The sequence below is a fragment of the Hirundo rustica genome, chromosome 4 (genome assembly GCF_015227805.2).
Source record: "Hirundo rustica isolate bHirRus1 chromosome 4, bHirRus1.pri.v3, whole genome shotgun sequence".
NCBI lineage: Eukaryota > Metazoa > Chordata > Aves > Passeriformes > Hirundinidae > Hirundo > Hirundo rustica.
Window position 1 is genome coordinate 24604863 of NC_053453.1, and position 20242 is coordinate 24625104.

Consider the following 20242-nt stretch of genomic DNA (forward strand, 5'->3'; position numbering starts at 1 on the left):
GAGTACAAAACAAGGGTTCTTCATGTTTGCAGTGTTGATATGTGAAGTAGAAATATGTGTTGTTTTTTACCTATCTGCCAAAGTATGTGCGGGACTTGTCAAATTGATTTGTAGAGTATAGTTTCTCATAGAGTTTAGAAGTGAAAAGGCTAAAGCCAAAAAAAAAGAGGAGTTGGTACTGGCCGTTTTCAAAATCTGTTCTCTAGAGGAAGGTGTAAAATGTAAATTGGCCATCTGATCATGGAAAGAGCAGCCACTAATTACCAATTTAGAGAGCTACTGAGGACAACGTGTTTTTCTAAAATAAATATGTTTACTGCTGTTATCTGATGCTACATGGTGGATCAGTCAGACCATATTCCTGTGTATTTTGTTTTGAGTTGCTCTTACCAATTATGTGGCTTTTTACACTGGCTCTTCAAAAATGTCTAATTCAGTCTTATGAATTGTAATTTACAGCTTCTATTTCTTGCCTTTTTTTTTTTTTTTTTTTTTTTTTTTTTTTTTTTTTTTTTTTTTTTTTTCTCCTGCCAGACTCAAGGGCTAGACAGGAGCAAAAATGGTAACTATTCACAGAGCTGTCAATGGAAACTAGCAAGATCTGTGTCTGAGGCTTAGTGATCTCCTAGCTCAGGTTACTGAAAAGGGTTACACATGCTTTCTGCCTTTGATAAACAACTTTTTCAGCAGGTTGCAGCCATATAGTCTTATAACATAACTTTCTCTGACATAGAGGGAATACAGGCTTGTCACACTTGAGAGCTGGCTCTTGCTTCTTGACCTGAAATGCCAACTTTGACACAATTGGTGCAAAGTCTTGCAGATGGCATTGAGATACTTAATGGTCATGAGCTTCTTCTAGCTTCAGGGTCTGCTTTCATGCAACTCAAGGGGCTGTCATACAGACGATGTCTGCAGAAACTGTTTCTGAGAGGGAAAATATTTTAATTTTGTATTATTGTAGATTTGGCTGGGAGTTACTTTTCTTCCGAACAGCCTGTATGGTGCTTTGTTATAGGATTGTGACAAAAATAGATAACACACCAGTGTTTTAGCTGTTGCTGAGCAGTGTTTATGCAGAATCAAGGCGATCTTTGTTTCTCGCTCTGCTCCCCATCTCTAGCAAGTAGGCTGAGAAGTGAGCAAGAGCTTGGGAGGGGGCACAGCCCTGGGCTGCTCACTCCAGCTGGCACAAGGGGTATTCCATGCCCTACAGCATCAGGCTTAGCAATAAAATTGGACAGTGGCTAGGCATTGGTCTGCTGGTGGGAGGTAGTAGGTGTCTGCTTTTGTATCACTTACCTTTTGGGTTTGGGTTGGTTTTTTTTCTCTTCATGTAGCAAATTGCTCAGTCCATGAAAAATTTCCTCACTTTTACCCTTCTTGTTCTCCCCATCCTGCTGGCCTCAGTAGGGGCTTATTTGCCAACCAGGATCAACCCACATACTTGTCTATGTGTATATGTATATAAAACTGGCTAGTCCAGTTCTGAATTCCAGGCAAGTGGTTTCACCATTCATTTAGCTTTATTGAGGTTCTACTTTTGCTGAATTTTCTTTTAACTATCTTAAAACCTACACAGAGGCAGTTCAGTGTCTGCAATCCATCACTACTGCAAAGGGATACCTAGCAGAAGGCTTCTTTAATCATTTGAAAGAATCCCTCTCTGTCAGATATGGTTAACTTAGATTATCAGTTGTAAATTGACAAATGTTGTGTTTTTTATATGCACTGGAAATGGAGATGTTAAAAGAGCCTGTGTTCTTTAAAGAACTTACTGTATTGAGTATGTTGAATTCTTGTCTGCAAGCAGAAAAATTACTATGTTGGTGTTTGTCTTTTTCTGTAGTGGCAGGTGGTTTTTTAGACCATGTGATAAAACACGGCTGTGCTCTGTGTTCATCGTTGTGCTGGAATTTGGTGAATTCAGAACCGCTCTTGGTAAACTCTTAGTCTTAACTTGTTATAGATGTATGCTTTAGAGAGGTGGCAGATGTTTCGTGTTTGCTGTAAGTAGTGATTGATTGTAATCTTACTCCCATGTATTTTTAAATACATTCTGAGTTTTAATAATAATTAATTCATTTTGGCTGTTCCAGATATTTAGTTTGCTGTCTTTGGCTGCAAATCACTTGCAAAGGAGATACGATAAAACAGTTGAGCAAGAGGCTATCTGCAAGTTTCTGACAGCTGTCTCTGACCACAATGTTGGGTAAATACAGTTGTAGTGTAATTTTAGCTTATAAACATTCCTAAGAGATTATATTTGTTCATATCAATGATAAAGTTGTTCTGATACATAATGTGTCTTGTTTGGAGTGCTACCAAGAGTCCACAGTAAGTATATTAATGTACTATCAATTTTTCAAGATTGCAGAGTTCATTGGCAATATAAACAAAAAGCATGCCCTAGATTTTTCTTTCCTCTCATTTAGTGTAAAGTATAGGAGAGCCAGGGTCCAATGTCACTTCAGTTCATTTCAGCTCTGTTAAATTTGTATGCTTCCCTACTGCATACTTCTTGTTCTGTGCTTATCTTCATTGGCTGTTAAATTTTTGATGCTTTCACTGAATGCCTTTCAGTTTCAATGCCACCAAAGAGCTATGTCCTTTTCTTTTCTCCTGAAACAATTGGAGAGTCAAAATTAGGTATGAACACCAGTTAAGCTCTGGAAGTTTAGGCAGAGTGTGCCCCTGACCCTGAGGCTTGAAGGTGCCCTGTGCCTGAAATCAGCACCTACTTCAGCAGCTTCAGAGATTCCTGATATGATTTTGTATGAGAACTTGGCTAAGAAGTCCTCAACCAACCGTCTGCTTGGGTCCTTCAGCTTGAGCTGCGTGGTCTTAAAAATGCAGCTTTGCAATGTCCATAGTCTATTCTGATGGGTCAGATTGCCCCTGCTCAGCCAGTCCTGCTTAATTTGGAATGCTCTAGTTTTGTAGCATTGGGCTGATGGGCTGATGGCAGTTCACAGTGAGGTAGTCTCAGACAGAGTACTTCAGGCAGAGCCTCACTAGATTCTGTTTTTAGAATCCTAGAATCATTTAGGTTGGAAAACATGTCCATGGAAGCCAATCCTTGAACAAACACTACAATGTCAACTAAACCTTAACACTAAGCACCATGTCCAGTTGTTTCTTGAACTGTTCTAGGGATGGTGACTCAACCACCTCTCTGGGCAGCATGTTCCAATGCTTGACCCTTTCAGTGAAGAAATTCCTTCTGATGTCCTGCCTGAACCTCTCTTGTGTCAGCTTTCACATCCTGTTGCTAGTTGCCTGGGAGAAGAGGCCAACCCCCACCTGGCCACAGCCTCCTTTCAAGCAGTTGTAGAGTGATAGGTCTCCCCTGAGCCTCCTTTTCCTCGTGCTAAAGAACCCCAGTTCCCTCAGCTGCTCCTCATACAACTCACTCTCTAGACCCTTCCCCAGCTCTGTTGCGCTTCTCTGGACATGCTTCAGACCTTCAATGTCTTTCTTGTAGTGAGGGACCTGGAACTGGACACAGAACTTGCGGTGTGGCCTCACCAGTGCTGAGTGCAGGGGGAGAATCTCTTCCCTCATCATGCTGGCCACACAATTTCTGATCCAAGCCAGGATGCTATTGGCCTTCTTGGCCACCTGGGCACATGCTGGCTCATATTCAGCTGTCAGTAAGCACCCCAAGGTCCTTTTCTGCTGGGCCACCTTCCAGACACTCCTCCCCCAGCCTGTAGCACTGCATGGGTTGTTACGACCAAAGGGCAGCACCCAACACTTTGCCTTATGGAACCTGATACAACTGGCCTTGGCCCATTGATCCAGCCTGTGCAGATCCCTCTGCAGAGCCTTGTAACCCTCCAGCAGAGCAGCATTGTCACCCTGCTTGGTGTCATGTGTGAACTTAATCGGGGTACCCTCGATTCCCTCATCTGGATCATCGATAAATGATTAAACGGGACTGGCCCCAACACAGAGCCCTGGGGACTAATACCATCCAGCTGCCAGCTGGATGTAACTCCAGTCACCACCATTCTCTGGGCCTGGGCATGCAGCCAGTTTTTAACCTAGTGGACTGCCAGCTTCTCCAGGAGAATGCTGTGGAAGAACAGTATTGAAGGCTTTACTGAAGTCCAGGTAGACGTCCACAACCTTTCCCTCATTTGCTAGGTAGGTCACCTTGTCTTAAAAGGAGGTCATGTTGGTCTAGCAGAACCCATCCTTCCTAAACCCATGCTGGCTCAGCCCAATTCCCTGGCTTCCCTGTATGTGCCATGTGATGGCGCTCAAGATGCTCCTTCAGTCATTGAGGGGAAGAGGAGGCTGACCTTTGTTTCGGGGCCTAAAACAAGACAGAGCAAAGTACGTCATAATTCAGGATTTTGGCAAAAGATTGGTTGTAGCAGATGCAGTAGTCCTTTCAGTATTTTGTACGATTTGCTGTTTAATTCTTTTCATTACTGTTCATCTGATTGTTGAAAGCTGTTTTGTTATTTTTCCTCTTATACTTCTATATCCCTTGGTAGAGTGGGGAATCAAAATTGGTATGTTATACTTGATTATAAATGTTAAACTCTGAATCTACAGTTCAGTGTTAACTATTTCCTCTGTCTACTTTCTGAACAGTAATCTTCTGACAATCTTCTTGATGGAGTAATTTCCACTATCTTTAATTACAGAGGGTCTCTGTTTTCTTGATAACCTTTTTTTGGCTGAACTGGAACTGGAAGGGTACCAGTTGTGGACTGAATCCAATTAATACAAATGTTATGTGATAAGAATACATAGTTATCTTCCTTAACCCTACTTCCACGTTTTTCAGGCTTTTGCGACCCAGCTTTAAGGTTCATTTGGAATGTTTTGTGACTCAAAATGACCTTTATATATGAAAGTCATCCCCTTTGGGCTCAATTCAACTTACTAGACAGAAAAGACATCTATAAATTTTTGACAGATTAAGTTGTATGCTTATAAGGTACTTCTGTCATCAGCAGGTGTATACAACTTTAGGTTCCTCCCAAGTGCTGTGTTTGGGGAGCTTTTCTGTAACATTTTGTTCTGAATGGTTTTGGGTATTTTTTTAATTTCCACTGTTTCTAACTCCAATCTCATTAATTATTTTTACAGTTCCTATTCAACTTACCATGACATGGAAGTGTTTTTACATGGTCTTGGCCTAGAACACATTAAAGGATTATTTGAGGTAATTCTGTGGTATATTTGCTAGCTGTGAAGTAATCTGTGAAAACAACGTGCACCTACTGCATAATAACTTATATTACCATTAAGATATAAATTCAGATAAATTCCTTAAACAGAAATTTATTTATAAAATGAAAAGGTAAATTGCAGTGGACTAAATTGGATTTCTTGATTATGTGCATTAGTAACAACATTTGATGTTTCTAAACTAGACAGATCTTTCATTGCTTCAATAATGATATTTTGTGTCTGGTTTTATTCCTGAAAACTGAAGTAAAACAGGGAAGAAAATCCAGTTAAAACTATTTTATTCTGAAATTCTTTTTGATGGCAGAAACCCCTTTGTTTTATACAGGAACAAGATATAGCTTTAAGACAACTTCTGACCATGCAAAAAGATGACTTAATACAGGTCAGTTTACTACTTTAGAATTTAATTCAATTTTTGTCCTCTTTTTTAATGTTTTTAATGTCTTCTCGTTATAAATGTCTAACCTTGCAAGAATTCTTTCAGCATCTTCTGCAACTTCTTGAATTTTAATGTGAATATAGACAGGCTTTTTCTGAAGTAAGTAATTTCACAGATCAATGAATGATGAGGGTGAGCAGGAAATAGTTCTAGGTTAAAGTTTAGTTGTTACCATTTTTAGTGTTTAATTGTGATTTCTCTGAAGGGAAATCCATGCTAGGATTAGCAGCAGATAATACTAAACTCCTACTTTAGATATGGTCCTCCTTTGTGAGGTGGTCATTTTTATTGGAGAAAGAAGAGCTCAGTTACATTAAAGTTGCTTAAATTGTAGAATCTCATATCCCACGCAGGTTTGTAAAACCTTATCCCCTCTCAAAAAAGGAGGAAAAGAGAAGATTTTGTTTCTCAGGTTACTGCAGCTGGGAAGGTCGGTCTTCTGCTGTTTGCAAAGGTTGGTCTTTTAACTAAATGATGCATTATTACAAGGCTTCAGTTCTCACTTGAGATGTGGTTGCTTTTCTTAATTCTTTGCTGGAGTTTTTCCTGTGGGAAGTGCAAGGACTTTCTGTGCTTACAGGAGGATGCCATAATGAAATCCAATTATAGGAGTCTCATTGGAACAACATAAGTACTTCAGGCTGCAGGATTCTTCTGGGCTCCCTGTACTGGGGAGCTTTGGAATCTCTGGTCTGGGATTCCAAAGACACCTCATAAAAACAGCTTCTTCAAGACTGGTCCCTGCTGCTGGAGCTAGCCATGTCCTTAGTGTCAGCTTTTTTTCTCCTAGTCCTGGTATGAAGAAGGTGTGTGTTCTAACAGCTGGATCCAAGGTTATATTCCTTTAGAGTGAATGTCAATAAGGATTGTTTTGCTTGATGTTTTGTCTTGTAACTGAGTAGTTAATTTTTCTGACAGAACTCACGAGTAATTCTGTGTTCTCAGGGGGCGTTCATATAGGGAGCTTTGTCAATGAAGAGATTTTTAAGGGTTCATCTAGGGCAAGATACTGTAAGACATATCAGTGTATTTTGATGCTACTGCTTTTCTGAAGCCTCAGGATCATTGGACAGTGTAGTGGTTTCACGTTCAATAAATTTTGGTCTTGGTACTTACTCTTTCTGTGAGAGAGAGACTAGGAGAAAAACAAAGCAGGCTTAACTTTAAAATTAACAAATAGTTTTATTAACATGCACTAAAAGAATAGAAAAAAAAGAAAGTTGGAAAAAAAACTGAAACGGAATGAAACTTCAAAAACACTCGTCCTTCCCCTTACAAACTGTTCACTTTCTTACAAAACAGCATAAAGAACAAAACTTGTAATTTTCAGTCAGTTTCACTATCTGACAATAGTTTTTCATCAATTCATTAGGGGAAGAGTATCTTTTAGAGTCATGGATCCCACTGACAACTTAGAACAGTTCTCTTGTGGGTTTTAAACTGTCACAAAAACAACCGCCCGGAGAAACCTGCCTTTGTGACCGCCCCAGGAGCAGTTTCTCAATCTTCTTATGGGTCATGGGTCTTAGACTTTTGCATACTGGGGTGTCACCTTTTAAAGATGAATAACTCCAAAGCAAAGGATTCTTCACCTCAAGGTACAGAGATATCTTCTCACTTCTTCACTGGCGCACGGGGCTTCTCATCTTTATCTCTATTCAAGCATCTTATTGGGTATTACTTAGTTCATCATAAACACCTTTGCTTAAATCTACACACAAATTAGAACAATCATCTTCCCAAATGCATATTTTTCCTATGATTTAAAGGAATGATCTAAATATAGAGTTCATTTCCATGGCTCAAGTAAGAAGGGAACAACCAACTCTTCAACTCTCTGTCCTAAGTCTTTTTACACTTGCTGTACTAACTTCATGCTGTTGTTCTTTATGTTCAGTCTGTCCTTTCTTACTCTCTCAGAGAAGGGCCAAGCTCTCGAAGCTTCATGTTGCTAAGAAAGAGTTAAATCTGCTCAGAGTCTTTGCCTCTCCCTTCTGTAGCTTCTGGTGTTAGATGTTCAAAGCTGTGCTGGTGAGGGAGGAAAAACTCACAGAAACATCAGAGATCAGAGCACTCAGGCAGTCTGGAATCACAAAAAAACAGGCAGGATCATAAATGCCTTCTCAGCCACCCCTCAGTGTAAATCGGGGTGGCTTTGGCCCAAATGGTGCCCGTAGCTCTTATCAGGGGTCTAGCAGAGATCTCTCCTTGCTCCAGAGAAGTCTAAAGAAAGTAGCTGTTACAAAACAGCAATTTCTCCTTCCCCCGCCTCCACTTCACCCGGGAGCTGATGGAATCCAGCCAGGCCTCAGGCCAGCTCCCCTGCAAAAGGGGGGAGCAGCAGGCCCAGCTCGATGTTACCTGTCTCTCTCTGGCCAAAGGAAAGAAGGAAGAGGACCCACCTACAGGAAACCAAGGGGTTTTATATGGTACTTCCCAAAGTCGCAGCCAACAATTTCAGTGGTTAGAACAGACGCTAATATTCCAACTAACTCTCTGATAGGTCCCTGTCTCTTCCAAAGAAATTCCCAGATCCTGACCTGGAGAATTATTTTACATTCTTCTATAACTAAAAAAACTAAACTGTACTAACTCATGACAGACAGCATCCTGGTGTCCTGGGATTTTTAGAACTCTAAAGCCCCTATTGATAGTAGTTTTGTCCTTTAAGGAGATTCTTGTGGATTTCTGTCTGAGCTGCTGTACTGGACATGATTGCATTAAACTGTAAATCTGTCTGAGCGTATGATCATATTGATCACTTGCTTTGGTATTGTAGTTACTGCTTGTTTCTGTTGAGGAAACCCTGGGGGAAGAGGAGACAATTGTAGACTTGAGCGAATTGCTGAGCTTTGTGGTTCCCTCTCCAAAGAGGTGTAATTTCACTCAAAATCATAGCTTCTGTTTCAGTGTTCTAAATTGTTTGAGACTCACTATTATAAAAGCAAATAAAGCTTTGAACAATCTGAAATAACTACATGGATCAGCTGCTTCTACACAGGAAGATAATATCTGTAAAAATTTATTTGCTTTATCTGTTAACTATGCAACAGCAGGAAACAGTTCCTGAAAAATAAGTCATGCTTTGTGCATGGACATAAGTTAATTAGTGAGTCTTCAGTTGAGAAGTTAAAAAATGGCATAACACTCCTGGCTTATTAGCACTTCATAAGTTATCTTCAATTCTTTATGCAGTCTAGTTTTGGAGCCCTGCTAACAGTTTCTCCCCACACTGCTGATAGAGCAAATCTAATCTAATCTGTTTCTTTGTAACTTCAGAGTTTAAAGTTTTTACTGTGATGGCAGACTTTCAGCTAGCAACCAGCTGTTTTAAAGACCCTGGATCTTATTACTACAAAGATTAATGATGACCTCTGATGGATGCCTCTGAACCAGGCTGCTTTGTATCCAGAGAACTGGGGAGAAATCCTGTCATTAACATGATTTGCTTTCCTCCATCAAACAGTATAGGAAGATATTTTCTCTGTAAATATCTTTATCTGTATTCTACCACAGAGCCTAAACAATGAGTCTTTCAAGCTAAAATCCTTGCATTCCTTAAGCTTATAAACTGTTCCATTCTGGAAAAAATATATTCAATATACTGGGACATGTCTATTCAACATTTGGAGGTTTTTGTCTGCACTACTTACGACAATCACTTTTTAAATTTTGTTCTAAGCATTTTTTTCATAAGATAGCAACAGAAGTAATTTTCCTTCTGGATGCATTTAGGACTAAAAAGGTTTATTTCTTACATTTTATTTAGTTTAGAATAAGAGAAATTGGCATCTTGTTTTGGCTTTAAGAATGTATAATGAAAAGTCGACACATCAGAATTCAAAATACAATCCAGAACTTTAACTACATAATTATCTGATCTATGTACTTCTATATCATAGTTCCAAGACTCATTCCTCTGCTCCCACTCCCTGAAAAAAGCATTTCATACTTGACAGAAATGTGTCAGGTTAAAATTAGTGGTTACTTGGGCAAATTGGCATCGATATAAGAGTTTGTACATAGCTTCACTGGTTTTATCTGTGCAGTATATCATCTTCCATGTGTTAAGGGAATCTTATTCACCTCTTGTCACGTTCATGCTGGAGTCAACTTGGGGCTTGGATTTTGAGGGGCTTTGTACGTATTTAAGTAAAGAATACAACAGATGTTCCTAGAGTTATCTGGCTAAAATTTAGAGTGCTTATAGTCTGTTTTACAGCTATAGGCAAATGATTGTACAGCACTTGAACGCTCTGAAACATGGCCACTTCACAGTAATACTTGCATAATTTGGACTGTGTAGCACAAAGTGAACCAACACCAACTTAAAAATTCACTTATCCATCGAGAAGGGCTTATTGCACTGTGGTTGTTCCATGCTTTCCTTATTGCATGAACAGTCAGGTTCTGGGTAGCTTCATGTTGTTGCAGAGATGGTCTTGAAATTGCTAAGTAGTTTGGACTGATTTATCAACCTTCTGTCTTTAAGTTCTGCACCTTTTACCACTAAAGTGGTAGAAGGCTTTATCTATAGGACATTTATCACATTCTTTACTCTCTGACATGTATTTTTCAGATGTGGTGGTGCTCAGTGATCCATTTGCAGAAGAACAAAATGATATTTTATTTCTAGGGGAACAAAGTTACATATTCCTGATAGGTCAGAAAGCTGCATCCTGGTTTGCTGGTTTCAAGATTGAGAAGGTGGAGTCAAAAGCAAAGGCAGCCTTCACAGTAGTTCCTACTTTAAGCAAGATAGTTTTAATTCCTCAAGAACAATTGCTATTGTAGAAATCCGCTTACTTATTAATTATAAAACAACTGCTGCAATGCTTTGTAAGTCGTAAGAAAATACTGGTTCATACTGGATAGGGCTCCAAAGGCAAACCTGAGAACTAATGAATTGAGCAAAGTTACAGCTCAACACAAGTGAAGCAGATTATTTATAGGAAACCCAGATCTTTCTATCTTAAGGCTGCTAGTAGTATTTACTAAAAAGAATTCAGTACAAATTGTTCAGGACCCATGGAAACCTATTAAAAACTCAAAAGTTCTTGACACCTGTAGTTAAATTCCCAATTATCTAGTTGGTATTCTTCATTACTGAAGAACTTACTTGTCTATAAACTTAACATGGTTTTGAAATGTTTAAAGGTACACTTGTGAGCCCATAGATATTTGTTACCTCTAATAGGTGGAGAACCTGGAGGACAATTTTATGCAGTCACAGTGAAAAATGAGTGTCAGAACATTGGGTCTCAGAAAAAAGCAAGAGTTTTGCCAGGCACAGTCTTTTCCCTAGAATGTGATCTGATGTGGGTTATCAGCTGTTCATTCAAAATTCTTTCTGACAGAAATCAGGGAGACTGCAAACACATCTTCCAGATTTCTGAGGGTGCCGAAGATAACTTTTTCTTCAGAATATCATTGAGGGTCCCATAAAGTGTAGATTTGGAGACTCTGAGATCCTTGCAGTCTCGAATGCCAGAGTGGTCTACTGGTGTTGAGTCAGGTATCAGCTGGCACATTAGAAGCAAAGCCAAGAGGTTTTCCTCTTGTGTGGAGGAGCATCTTAGGGCTGCTAACACCGGAAGTCCTGTGTTGCAGAGCAGCCTGTCAGATGAGCAAGGGAAATATTGAATGTGCAACAGAAGCATTTCCCTTTTAACAAAGGAACTATTCTTTTTCTTTAAGCATTCTGCAAGAAAACTCTGAGCCTAGGATTTAAATATGACTTAAAATTTAATCTGAGATACTTGATGGATAGCACATCTGCCAGTGTTTTCTCAGGCATCACTTGGAGAATCTCTTACATGGTATATATATTTTTGTTTTTTCCTTCAGTTAAAAAAAAGATGTCTTCCTGTAAAATTCTCATTTGATGCTGATTTGATTTCCACTCTTTCTTTCTTAGTTAATGCTGTATCACCATCATGATGGTGATTTGTTATCTTGCTGTCAGAGATGACTGAGATCATTCTGAAAAATGTATAACAAGACAGGGGTGCTTAGGCAAATTGCTATTATTTTTTTTAAATAAACCCTAATCAGATTTTCTGAGTATCATGTGCAGTTTCAGTTTGGCAGTTCCTCATCTCTTGTCATTTTGTTCTATATAATTGAATATTTTCTATGTATTTTTCCTTTTTCACTTACGTACATTGCTGGTTGCAATAACTTAAGAACTTCTTTTAAATCTTAATATTTAGAAGCTAGTAAAATGTTTTACTGTTATGCCTAGTAAGTTTAAGAGTAAGTAATATTTGGAATTACTCATTAAATTTAGATTGGCATTACAAATCCTGGAGATCAACAGAAACTCCTAGATGCCATTAATGATCTGCAAGAGGAAGAAAAAAAATTTGAAGACGTCTCTGAAATTATGAAGCTGGAATTGAGGTATTAAGGGTATATCCAAAGAAATGGAAGTGAAATATTAAATATTTAAGGTGACCATGTCATTTTCTGTGGCTCTGAGGTAAAATTGTCTCACACCTTATCCCTTCATGCATAACATTCATGAGAGTATTCAAGTTAGTGGATTATGAGAGCTGGTGGTGGATGTGTTTTGCACAAAGAAAGTTGGGAGCATAGACAAGGTTGAGTCTCTTAGTCTTCCAGTCAAATCTGTCTGATTGTAAGGTGCAACAAAAAAAAGTGTGGGAGATAGAGATGCATATAGCTTCTGCATAGGCCTTTAGTTTTTAACACGTAAAATAATACCTTGTTCATGTGTATCTTAAATCATAAATGCTACTTCTGTTGGATTGCAGATTTTTTCATTTCCACTGGAAGCAGTTTTAACAGGCTTCTAAAATATCTTTCTATCTTACCAATTAAACAGTCTAGAAGCTATTTCCCTTATCACGGATTATATGTATCAGTAGGTTTATAAGGAAATTTTTTTAACAAAGTGTTATTCCTTCAGACTCCTATTCCAACTTGATATTTTTTCCCATTATTAAGGCATCAGCTCTGCAACACCTCTCTTACTTGTAGTATAGTCTTGTGCAGTACCATGGAAGCCAGGCCTAAGCTGAGAGGTACATTCCTCAGCAACCTTATTAGACTTAATAAGTTCCCTAAGCACTGCTAGAGCACTCTACATCCAGCACAAAATGAAAAATGAAGGATACAGTAAGCATAAAGGAGCCTTAAGATTTCTGAAGTCTCTTATCCTATATATGTAAGTACATTTTTCTTTTTTGTTTTCTGGAAGACACACCTAGACCTCAGTTTAAATTCCATGCTCATATCTTTCCTCTTCTTAGTTCCCAAACTTATAGAAGCGTAGCTACTAAAAATGGATGAGATAGTAAGGGTTCAATTCCTCTTCGAAGTGTGTGTGTATCTCCCCCTTGACTAGTGATCTGACAGCTATGCTGGTGCTCTCATAGATATATATCCCTTCCCTCTCCAAAATACTGGGGAGAGCTGTCTGTACTGTTTCAATGCTGGAAGGCTAAAGTCCCTGTTAGTTATGTTGTTCATTGGCCCAAAGAATATGCTTTGATTCAAATTCAGTCCATGTATGTCTCCCTGCATTGGAGGCAACTGAATTGCACTGACACTGTGCATTAGCGGTCATGTCATGTGATCCTGTCTGTAGAGCCCCAGTTCCATGAGATGTCCAGTATGTATTCTACTCCCAACCAGTCGTTCCTACACTGATTGCTCCCAGTGCTGGTATCTTTATCCATTACTGTGTTTATGGAAAGGAGACTTTGTGGTCTACTTGAGGAGTGTTCTTGCAGCAATGCAAAGTTTGAGCTGTAGGACTTGGGAGGACGTGCAAAGCATTTGAGGAAGCTCTTGAAAGACTGAGATGAGCTGGAAGAGCAGAGAGTTCACGTCCTGATAGAGCACTTGGATGTTTCTTCTGGTCTGTGAGGAGACTTCATTCAGAGACTACTCAGAGATAAGGAATTGGCTGGATATTCACACCAGGCAAGAGTTGTGGGCAACGACTCGATGTCCAGATGAAGACTTGTAACAAGTGACACTTCTCAGGGGTTCGGTGTTGGGAGTGGTGCTGTTCAACATCTCTACTGGAGACATGGAGACTGGGTTTGACTACACCCTCAGTATGTGTACCAATGACACCAGGCTGAGTGATGTGTTGGACAGAAGGAACACTGTCCAGGAAAACCTTGACAGGCTTGAGTGAAGGGTGCATGAAATTCAGCAAGGCCAAGTGCAGTGTGCTGTGTCAGGGCAAAATTCCAAGCCCAAGTACAGGCTGGACAGAGAATGGATTGAGAACAGACCTGAAGAGATGGACTTGGGGGTATTGGTTGACAATATCCTGAGTTGAAAGGGACCCACAAGGATCATCAAATTCAATTCCTGGAAGAAGCTCAACGTGACCCTACAGATAGGCACTTGCAGCTCAGAAGGCCAGTTTTATCCTGGGCTGCATCAAAAGAGGAGTGGCCAGCAGGTCTGGAGGGAATTTTTCCTGTCTACTCCACTCTCATGATACTCCATCTGGCCTACTGCAACCAGCTCCAAGACCCCCAGCATAAGAAGGGATCAGCCTGGAGGGAGTTCAGAGGAGGGCCACAAAGATCACCAAGAAAGCTGGAGGACTGGTCCTGTGAAGAATGGCTGAGAGATTTTGGGGGTGTTCAGCCTGCAGGAGAGAGGGCTCTGGGGAGACCTTATAGAGACCTAAAAGGAGCCTATCAGCTGGAGAAAGACTTTTTACAAGGACATGTAGTCATAGGACAGGGGGAAAGGCTTCAAACTGAATAGAGGGCTGGTTTCTATGAGATGTAAGAAAGAAATTCTTTACTGTGAAGGTGGTGAGAGGATAAGTTGCCCAGAAAAGCTATGGACAGCCCATTCCTACAAGTGTTCAAGGTCAGGTTGGATGGGACTTTCAGCACCCTGGTCTAGTGAAAGGTGTCCCTATCCATGGCAGAGGGGCTGGAACTAAATGATCTGTAAGGTTCCTTCCAGCCCAGACTATTCTATGACTCTGTAATTCTCCATCAAAACAACTACATACTTTGAGAAGAGAATCCTGCAAAGGTGTACATGCGCTGCAGTGCTGAAGAACTAAACTTCCAGCATGCAAGAGGATATAAACCAGAATTATATGGATGCACCATAAATACTTTCACAGCATCTGTGCCATTTGTACTAAAATAGAGACTTTGCTGCTGAGCTGAGGTCATAGACCAGGAATCTGTTAGATGCCTTTGGAAATGGATGTTGACTCTTCAGCAAGCAAAAGCTAGCTACAGTTTAAGGGGACTTTGCCCAGTTTAAGCTTTATGCATTTTTATGTTAAAATGTATGCTTTTTTCAGATTGTTCCACAGTAGTGTTTAGTTCATACATTAAAGCAGGGCAGCTTAAAAATTTGAACAGAGGGAGTAAGTAGAGAAATATCAAAACTTAACCCATTCACTCTGTGTGGCCAAATACAAAGAAATATCCACATGGTATCTGGTGCAGTCTCACACACTGGTGACATATCTTATTCTTAGTATAGTGTGGGTTTAGATCATATGTAATTCTCAAAGCCAGGAAATAATTGATTGATTAAAGATTGACGTACACAAAATATGACAGCGCTTCAGTTATGGCAAGCACTGCATAGTTCCTGGAAAATTTCCTGACATGTATTCTAGGCATCTGACCTTTTAGACTAAAATCTTAGGCAATGTTTACATGCTATTATATAAAGATTTTACTTCTCACTTGTTCAAAGTCATTCTGTGAGAAGGAGAATCAGTCATTAAGTCATAGAAAAACTAACATAGTAGAAAATCTTGAACTGATTGATTATAAACTTACCGAGTGTCTGGCACAGTTTAGCCACTGATGTTTTGACAGCCATTAATTATTTTTTAAAGTGATAATTTTTTGAAAACATTATTTCCATTTCTAAGTATAAGATCATGTCACTGCAACAGGTATAAAATTCTATGAAAATGGGGAGTTTTTTAAGAACTGTTGTGTAGTATGATAGAATAAATGTTTTTCTTTTTTTCCCCCTCCCTAATTCAAGCTCATGACATACTTTATATTTGCCAAGAATCCTTCCAGACTTCCAAAAGATAATTTCCTTTGTGATGAAACAGAAAAGGTGCCATAACTGATAACAGCCAGCTAAAAAGTTACCTAAGTAGAAGAAAATATTTGTGATTATGGCTTGACTATAGTAATGTGGGAGAAGCTTTCAGACTGTCTCCAGATGTTTAGTATTTGGGTTCTTTACCTGAAATACTCAGTTCAATTAGCTTGTTCTGAAGCAAGCAATTTTATGAAAACAAATTAATAGGTTTTTGTACTTCCTCATCCTCATGAAAATCATGTGCAATATTGGTTTTAAACCTCCAGCATACCTGTTAATGCTTTTATATATTTCTGTTTTAAATGTTAAAGTCTTAACAGTTCAGCACTATTGCAAATCACAGGTGTCCTGAGCAGTGGCAGAAATTTTACTCACTAATGATCCTGTGCCCAGTGTTGAAGGAAAGCACTCTGTGACAGTCTATGGCCTAAATTCCATCTCCATTTAGATACTTGCACTGCATTGGCATGTTTCACATGCCTCACAAATTTCGTGGGTACCTTTTCACCCTCAGAAGCAAGTGATGTGAGTATGTTGCATTAAGGTTTAATAGCAGATTGCCTAGGGAATGGAGGAATGTTGGAGTCTCAATTAGTTTATTCAGATCCTATGGATGTGCAGAACAGGAAGTTCTGCTGTAGGAACTTGTGATTCTCTTGTGTTGGCCCTGCTTGGTAATCACCTAAATAGCTTAGAGTTAGCCGAAACTTTCCTACTGGAGATACAGACAGGTCTCAGGGGTTTCAGGGTTTGAGAGCTCAGTCAGGAAAAACAACTGGATGATCTTCCTTGCCTTCTTTCCCTCTTCCAGGTGAGTGGCGACAAATTTCTGGCCAGCACCATGACTTATGACTAAAATTCTTTGACATTCCAGTAAAGTTGAGTCAGTGTCATGTGGAAGCTCCAGAAACTTAAAGCTGAAAATATTCTGTCGGATTTTTCCATCCTTCTCTCCACTTTTTGGAGACATGGGTCAAACTAATTTTAAGAGTTGTCTTCCTGCTTGTATTTAAGATGTCTTTACCTACTCACTTTTAAAATTAAATTGGGTTTTTTTGTATGTTATGAAACTGCATGTCTAACTCACTAGCCAGTGTTAGAAATCCATAGGTAATATTTGGCTTGCAAAAAGTTGCAGCATTTGACAAATAACAAAATATCATTTTATTTTTCTAGTGAAGATGAACTGCTCAAGTTTCTCCAGAAGTTGAATAACGAGTGTAGTAAGCTGATCATTCCTGTGCAGACCATGAATAACCATTTCCTCAAAAATTCTCACAAGGTATTCAACCAAACAGAAGATTGATTTAGAGTGCATTATTCCACCTTGTAAAATAAAAACTGTGAATATTCATCTACCATCTTGGTTATTATATAGTTATATAAAGCTGTTCGAGGCTCTTTCTCTAAAGGGCACTTCTTAAAAATAATTTATTTCAAAGAGTTAGGGCATGCAACTAAAGGAGATAGATTTGCTTCTTCATGTTTCTACTGATAGGAGAGTTAAGGTGACAAAAGTTTCCAACAAAGGCTGCTAGGAAAGTAGTAGCTTGTTGTGCATAAATCATACAATTAAAACACAGCATAAATGCAGTTATAAACCTTATCTGGCACTGTCTTTTGTGATACATTAACTGTAGAATATTAAACTATAATATACAATTACGTAATTATGGCAAATAACTAATTATTAACAGATGGTACTGCAGTGGGCACCAACTGAGTGTTATACTGAAGTCTGCAAAGATGTGATTTGCAATGTAAAAAAGTTGGGAGAAGAAGTTGGCAAGCTGAAGGACCTCGTGGTGAAGGTGGGTGTGTGTGAGTGAGGCTGTTAAATATTCTGTGTACAAGTTTCTTATGCAACCTCAAATGTGACATCCATCAGGGAAATGTTTCATGCCTTGATCTGCCAAAGGCCGTTTAGCCTTAGCTTGGACATTGCATCGATCTCTCCCCCTTCCACCTTTTCATGGACAGAATGAGAAACAATCTCTAATATTCCATGATGGTGTAGAGAATCTCCAAAAGAAAGCACAGTCTACCTTTTTCTTTCCACTGTAGGAAAGAATTAATTGAAATGTATCCCTGTGCTCTCGGACAACCACTGTGGCATAGATGCCATGCTGAATACTTAACGCTCTTTTTAATTAAGGGATCTTTTGTTTGTGTTTGGAATTATTGACTCATAAGGAAGATACTAAGGTTTTATGGATTGAATGGGAGGCATCTCAGATAACTGCAGAGTGACAAAAGAAGAGGGTGGGAGAGGTCAAGGCTAGATGTTAGCACCACATCAGTCATTCTCAGCCCAACACAGTGACACTCTCTTGTCAGATGGGGTCATTTTAAGTAACAGGCTGGTAAAATGAACGGCCGCTGGGGTAGGGTAAATGGAGCATCAGTGTCAAAAAGGAATCTGTTGCTGAACGAAGCCATGTGGAACTCAGACCTTGAGTATAATGCTACTAATGCAATTTCCTGTAGTTTAAGTAAATTTAATGTAATATAACGGCCTTCTCCCGGTAAATCACTTAACACCAAATATATTAAGAGGTAGAGACTGTCGCAAAGAACTTACTAGCTATTTATTCTTGTTTTTGCATATGCAGTCATCAGTTGTGTATATATTTGCCTCCTATATATTAAGGCAAATTACAGGGGCTGGGAGGGTTCCACGTTTGGTGCCACTTGACTTTATCTGTACGTAAGGTTTCATAGCTGTCAAGACACAGCACGGTGTCTTCGTATCTTGTGTGAAACAGCCTTCTAATTACTTCAAAAATGCAAATCCTTCTTTTTAAAATGCTGTTATGTTTTATGAATTTCACTTATGAATACTTAATACAAGACATTTTTGTGCTACTTAATTTATGATGGAGCACTTTTGAATGTAGACACCCAAGCGTTTATTCAGAACATGTGAATCTAAGTGAAACAGTTAAACCTTTTACATAGAATGCTTGTATAAATTCCCTTGAAGTCTTCAGTACTGCTTGCTAAGCTTAGTTGTGACAAGACTTTGCCAGCAGTCCATGTCTGTAGCATATAATTTTTGAAAGTACAGTAAATGAGATGGCCTTCCAAGCAGTGAGAGATAAGGTAGGAAGTCAGAACCTAACCCTGCTGTCCTTTATGACAAGGCTTCACTCAGGTTCAGTATGTATTTGAGAAGGCACTTGTAACGTACTTTCCACTCTCCCTTTAATTTCAAGAAGGCCTTAATCTGTAACATATTTAGCTTCCTTTTTAAATAAACAGGGTTTTTTAGTAATTAAATGGCAGAAACTCTAGTTAAAACATTTGATAGTTGGAGTTAAATTGTTTTGTTACTAGATTTTTGTAGCATCTAATAATAGCAGTGTTTTACTCCTGCATAATTAAGTTTATAAATGAACAGTTTGTTTTTCAAATATATGTTACAGAGTGATGGAACATCAGATAAGATGAATATATACACACATTTATTTCAAATTAAATAGGACAGAGACAGAAGTAATACCAATCCTAGATGCATGCAGATTCTTAGGACTGGGTACTTTATAATCTACTTTAGAAGCTTTTACACTAACCTTTTTTTTTTTTTTTCTTTTTACATGGATTTAACATCTCTCTCAGTATGAAGCAAAGAATAAACCTAACCATGTGAAACTTCCAAAAAAAGCAGCCAGCTTGGAAAAAAGATTAGTAAAAATGGGAGTGGTAACATTGTTTGGATTTGGCTTTTTCTTATTTGTAATTAAGTTAGTGGCAAAGAGAGCCCAAATGTAAGTTTAGAGCTGTTTCTCATCACATCTGTAGTATTTCTATGCACTTTGATTTAAAAACAAAGTTATTAAAAATTAAAACTGTTACTTAAGAGTCTCTTAGGGTTTTATTTTGAAATTAATTTTTGGTGTAGAATGTAGATCTAAAGTCTTGTCAAAGCTGCTTTTCTTTTTTTGGCATAAAACTGTGATTATTGCTTACTAATTGCTAGTTTTGGTTTTTTACTTCTGCCTGTTCAGAGGTTAATATAGGCAAATTCTGATTATATATCACATGTTTGTATTTAAAATTATAATGCAGATGTGTTTTGGGGGTTGGGATGGTTTAAAATATTTTAAGTAACACTTCCAGTTTTATGTTGATAAAGATCTTGCAGAGACATGCATGTAGGTTTTTTTTCTTTTCACTGTCAAGAGAACTGTGGAGATCTTGTTACATATTGTCTATAAAGTCATTTCCCACTGAACTATGATACTTAAATTGTGCCTGAAATCTGCTTCCTCAGGGATACTCACCTCTATTAAGAGTTTCATCGCATCTATTAAAAGGATTATAGTAGTCCTTCGCTATAAGAATGCAGACAACTTAGAAGGCACAGCAGCTTGGTTTTTCTTGGTCTGGTCTTTTACTACAAATTTTTTCTTAACATTTTCTTTACTTAAAAAGGTGTTTGTAATCCCACAGTGAAACATTTGTAACTGGTTTTGATCTGCTTACCAAACCAGCTATGTTGGGAAA

At 38.7% G+C, this 20242-nt stretch overlaps 1 protein-coding gene across 2 annotated transcripts in view; it reads left to right on the forward strand.

Moving 5' to 3' along the window:
* Positions 1 to 19590, forward strand: part of ASZ1 (ankyrin repeat, SAM and basic leucine zipper domain containing 1) — a 36646-nt gene extending 17056 nt beyond the window's left edge. For both annotated transcript variants that reach the window (XM_040062278.1, XM_040062279.1), the window contains exons 7-13: positions 2100 to 2212; positions 5107 to 5182; positions 5537 to 5593; positions 11940 to 12052; positions 16913 to 17018; positions 17434 to 17547; positions 19355 to 19590. In XM_040062278.1, the coding sequence (XP_039918212.1) occupies positions 2100 to 2212; positions 5107 to 5182; positions 5537 to 5593; positions 11940 to 12052; positions 16913 to 17018; positions 17434 to 17547; positions 19355 to 19507 (732 nt within the window). In that variant the 3' untranslated portion in view covers positions 19508 to 19590. The remainder of the gene's footprint in view (positions 1 to 2099; positions 2213 to 5106; positions 5183 to 5536; positions 5594 to 11939; positions 12053 to 16912; positions 17019 to 17433; positions 17548 to 19354) is intronic.
* Positions 19591 to 20242: the final 652 nt, after the last annotated feature.